The 5,539-nt window shown below is 32.8% G+C and overlaps 1 protein-coding gene across 1 annotated transcript in view; it reads left to right on the plus strand.

Moving 5' to 3' along the window:
* Nucleotides 1-5,539, plus strand: part of LOC103606904 (mitogen-activated protein kinase kinase kinase kinase 3-like) — a 113,314-nt gene that overhangs the window by 67,074 nt on the left and 40,701 nt on the right. Inside the window, exons 8-9 of the mRNA XM_008591462.1 lie at nt 888-930; nt 2,580-2,652. Of these exons, the coding sequence (XP_008589684.1) occupies nt 888-930; nt 2,580-2,652 (116 nt within the window). The remainder of the gene's footprint in view (nt 1-887; nt 931-2,579; nt 2,653-5,539) is intronic.

The raw sequence follows: 5,539 nt of genomic DNA on the forward strand, positions 1-5,539 counted from the left end.
ACCCCCCCCCCCCCCCCCCCCCCAGTCTCCTGTTATTTCTTCCTCTCCTTGGTTGGGGGTAGGGAGGTTTCCAGTAGTTTTTCCCCCAAGCCTATAACAAATTGATGGCGCCTCGGACTACAGAGGCTGCTTACTTTGACTTGCTCATTTAAAGGTGGCAGAAAAGAAGAAAAAAGCCTGTAATACCTTTGGGATACAGTATTTCTACCTTCTCCAAAATCTTTGAGCTTATTAAAGATGAAGTAGTCATTATCTCCTTCTTTGAGTTTAGGTCAAGAAGCAAAAGTGGCTACAGTGCTACCAGATCATGCAGATGGGTGACATTTTAATTCTGTGGGCCTGTGGCTAGTTATTTATATACTGAAGGTCCTAAACTCTTGGGAAGGCACGTTAGGATAGACAGCCTAACATACTAAGCAGCAGGTTATAGTCTCACACATCAGCATTGGTTCAACTGATGGTGAGTTCCTAGGATCAGTTTTATTTTGAACAGGAAATAGTAATAACGTTTAAAGTATAATACAAACAATTGAAAGTGCCATTGTAAAGTAACATTTTAGTGTACCGATGGTGTTTGATCAGTGAAGAAATAACATTTACATGAAAACTAATATATGACTTTTATATTTCAACATTCATGCTATGATAGTAGCAGCTTTTCCTGCAAGGCAGAACATTTTATAAGGATTGTCAAATTGCCTAAAAAGTGAACAGTAAATTTTCCTATGAATAAAATGATTTAATATTTTAATTGAGCATACTTTAAATTTTAAGTATTTCTAGGTCTAAGGCTGTGATTATGTTAAATATGTATATTTAATCTGTTACATGTGCTGTCTGATAAAATGTTTGTTTCCTACTTTAACTAAAATGTTTTCACTTTGAAGGGAGCTAACATCCTATTAACAGATAATGGCCATGTGAAATTGGGTAAGTAGATTGGAATTTTGTCATATGTACAAACTATTTTGAAACATAGTAAGTTTATATTTTCTTTTATAGGACTAGGTTTCCCCTTCCCCTAGGACAGCTACTAGGTATTTTTAGATGGAAATCTCATTGCAGATCATATGTCACCTCTGTATCTGTTTCCTCTTCTCTTAAACAGGGGTAAAGTCTGTCCTTCACATATGATAGATTTGTTGTAAAGATATGTGAAATAATTTCCTTTCGGAATTCTTTTACCTCTGAATTCAGGAATGTCACTTCTAGTGAGAAATCAGTACAAAATTATCTTGTAACCAAAAAATAAGACAAACAAAAGTCAAAAAATCAGTAACTACAAAAATACTACATTCTTTACATAAGTTTTAAAAATAAAATACAGTATAACTTACATAAGAATGTAATTTAAATGCTGAATGTTGCTTTATTTCAAATAGTAACATACTTCATTTTGTAACTTTTACTTTAAGTTTATGATTAAAATAGAGTTCAAAACCTAAATAGTGACTCAGTTTGGAAGTTTAAGACAGGAAAAATGTTCAATATAGTAGTTATGTGAACAAAGTCACATCTGTTAGATATTAAATGAAGTATTTAATGACAAGTATGAAAATTGTCTTGAACTATATACAACAAAATTCAAAATATGTATTTGTTTTTATAAAAATATGAATAGAACTATTTTGAACTATAACCTACTGTAGGACTAGTCAGATTTAAGAATATGTATTTGGTAATTAACATATAATAACATTTTTTAAAGTGACCTTTAAATATGGGAAAAGCAGAAAAGTCCTACTCTTCTCAGTTATCTGAGTATTAATGACTTAGTGAACAGTTTCATCAGCAGTTTAATATTTTGTCACAATGTTATATGCTTCACTTAAAGAAATACTATATACTAGGGTACTCAAAAAGTTCATGGAAAAATAGAACTAAAAGATAATGCTAATCTTTCTGTGAACGTTTTGAGGTACACTTGTGTAATATATCTTAGTTGAGAAGGATTTAGAAATCATCAGTAATAAACTAGAAAATATTCGAACTCAACATACTTATCTTAAAGAATAGTAACAAATTCTACATAAAAATAAATTTCCTGATAGTGATTGATATTGGCAAGGTAAGGTTTGGGGAATGTTCTGTTGGGATGTCTTTTCAAACTAGATAGGCTTGAGGCTTAGCAGTAGACTTATTGGTTTATTTTTATGTCAGTCATCATGGGTGTGGCAGAGATTAAATGGAGTTTAATACTACTTAAACATCCCTTCTGGAGAATATTCCTTGAGTTTCAGGTCCTGGGAATTAGAAATTATAATGTTAATAAGTCTGACAGTTTAGATTCTCTCAACCATCTCTTTCTCATCAAAATTATTTGGTCTTAACCTTTGTTGTTATTTGATTCATGTGACTTTACATGGAGATCTATTTGGCTGTGATACACATGACTACTTTGTGGTGTTTTAATGCTAGCTCATTTAATGTGAAATTTTAATGTGATGCTTGAGACTATCTCATATTTCTGTAAAATTAACTTAATGAAAATAATTATTCAACGTTTCTTTTCATATTGACTTAAACAATTTTATTCTCTCTCAATTTTCTTTTCTAAATGTTTCTCATTTTATTAATAGCTGATTTTGGAGTATCTGCACAGATAACAGCTACAATTGCCAAACGGAAGTCTTTCATTGGTACACCATATTGGTAATTGTATTTTAATTGATATTTAATTTTTTGTTGTTCTGTTATTACTGGATATAGCATTCCTAAGAAATACACTGGTCAAAATTTTTAGAATTAAGACAAAGAAAAAGGTCATCACAGGTAAAGTAATTTAGGTATGTACACTTGTGGATGGATTACATGGTCAAAAAATATTTTACTATACTATTTTCTATTAAGCAGAAAAGGCTTGAAAGATGGATATGGCTTTCAGGAACCTTGATATGGTTCCAGCTTTGCTGGAAAAACCTGACTCTTGCTCCTACATGTATCACTTATATTTCCACAAATGTTTTTATATCTTTCTGCATCCCCATTTCCCATCCATATTCTGGTTAACCATTCAGCATTACATTATTCATAGTACCTCTTTGCTCAGAACTTTTTAGCATATCTTGGTTTGCCTACAAGATCAGATGCAGATTTCTTGGCATTTAGAATTCTTCTATGGTCTGGTCTCTATCTACTTCATTAACCTTAGTTCCTACTAGTCTCCTCTACAGATTTTCCCTTCTAGCTGTATTTGTCAGCTAGATATTTTTTGGCTATCCTATAAAAACCATCTTTTTCATCCATTGATTTTACTCAGTAGTAGTTTTTGGCCATTTTCTATGTGCTAGATATGATACTAATTAAGCACAATGACTATAGTGGCAGATAGGTATAGACCTTTTTTTGTTCACATCATTACTTTTTCTGAAGTAACAGCTCTCCAAAAGTCTTACCATGCCTTTTCCCCGTGTGCTACTGCTTCCCTGATGCCTTCCTACTCTTACTCCTCAGCAGTGGTGGAGCACTAATCTGAATTACTTGTTTTTCTATTTAGGATATGATGTATACAATTTTTATATCGATTTGTCTTTCTATCAAATATATGTTTAAAAAGTAAAATAGTGCTAAAAGGATTCATAAGAAAAACTCTTCTAATTGTGTCTTCTACTATCTCTAGCATTATTCATTACATATTTATAGATTTTGTGTTATGATAGGTGAAGATTTTGTCTCCCTTTATTTATATTCCAATCTTCTTAGCCTCAAAGTACTGGCTGAGTCAATTAATATATTACTATACTCTTTAACTTTTTACTTTATTTTTATTTTGATAGCAATTTTAGGCTTACAGAATAATTGAGCAGGAAGTACAGACAATTCACATCCCCTCCACCCCTGCACATATACATAGTTTCTCCGATTAGTAACAGCTTGCATTAGTTTGGTACATTTATTACAATTATGAACCAATATTGATACATTATTATTAACTAGAGTTGACAGTAGGATTCACTCTTCGTGTGGCACAGTTCTGTGGGTTTTGCCAAATGCATAATGTTATGTGGTCACGATTTCAGAATCCATTCAGAATAGTTTATTGCCCTAAAAATTCTCTGTGCTCCACCTGTTCATCCCTCCTGCCCTCCCTCCTCCCCTGATACCTAGCAACCACTGCTTTTTTTTCCCTCTGTACTTAAAACATTTATCATTTCTTTGTGTTGGGAACATTCAAAACCCTCTCTTCTAGCTAATTGAAAGTATACAATATAATTATTGTTAATTATAGTCACCCTACAGTGCTATACAACACTAAATCTTATTTCTCCTATCTAGCTGTAATTTTGTATCCATTAACTAAGCTCTCACTAATCCCTCCTTCCCCCTACTCTTTATTATTATACTTTCTTGAAAAAATTTTTCCTGAATTTAATAATTTTGTTATTTATTTGCTTAGATTTGTTTTTGTTTTTAATCCCTAGTTAATACTTCCCCTACCTTACCACATTTAATAGTTCTATAAGATGCTTCTATATAATTTTCTATACCATAAATCCTATCAGATTATGTCAGTCCTGATTTTTGTCTATTTGGTTTTGCTTTGTTTTAATTTGTTTTCTTCCTGTAATAATTATTCCTGTAGTCCTCCTCCCTCCTGTTTGCCTGTTTATTCTCTAGCTCTTTTGAATAGCTTTATTCTGGGAGTTTTTCCTCTTCATCATGGGAATTCTTTTATTGGATACCAAGTCTTCCTCTTTCATAGTTTACTCCCACTTTTTTTGTGAAACTCATGTTTTAGTATCTCTCTGAGAAAGGGTGCATGGGGAGTAAAATTTTTGAGACTTTGCATGTACTTGATTGATAATTTGGGTTGGTATAGAATTCTAGGTTGGAATTTTTGCACAAGTGTCTTCTTTTCTGTGGTGCTGATGGAAAGTGTGATGCCATCATGATGCATGATCCTTTGAATGTAACCCCTCACTCCAGAATCAGTCTTTGTGTTTTGATGTTATCCAATGAAATACCTCAGAATGTTTTCATTTGTTTTTTTCTTGTTTTTACTTTTATTCATTGTTCTTGGTATTTGTGCTTGACAAGTACTGTTGTATTACATCTTTAATAATTTCTTTGCTATACTTTTTCTGCTCTCTCTTCCTGGAATTCATTAGATATATCTTGGATCACTTGAATTAATCCATTAATTTTCTTATATTTTTTTCCCCACATTTTAAAAATCTTTTTTATTCTTCTTTCTATAAGAGTTCCTTGAATTTTGAGACTCATACTTTCATGATAAAGGCTTCCCTTAAGTGTCTGATAATTTTTATATTCTGGTTCACTTTGAAGAGCAATGCACTGCAAGCTGATTCATAGCACTTTGTGCTTTGGGGTTAGGGTGTAAACCTGGTTGTTAGTTTTCTAGAATTGGGCACATGAAGGAAGATGGGGAAGTCATTGTTAAGTACACACACTTCTACTTAATCATGTCTCATCCTCCTATCCCCGGCCCCTGCTCTCTCTTGTTTCTGGTATCTCTGAGTCTGAAGCTGCTCTTGTTTGCCTTGGTCCTTATCCAGTAGGAACGGGGGGGGGGGGGGGG

The sequence above is a fragment of the Galeopterus variegatus genome, unplaced genomic scaffold (genome assembly GCF_000696425.1).
Source record: "Galeopterus variegatus unplaced genomic scaffold, G_variegatus-3.0.2 Scaffold6939, whole genome shotgun sequence".
NCBI lineage: Eukaryota > Metazoa > Chordata > Mammalia > Dermoptera > Cynocephalidae > Galeopterus > Galeopterus variegatus.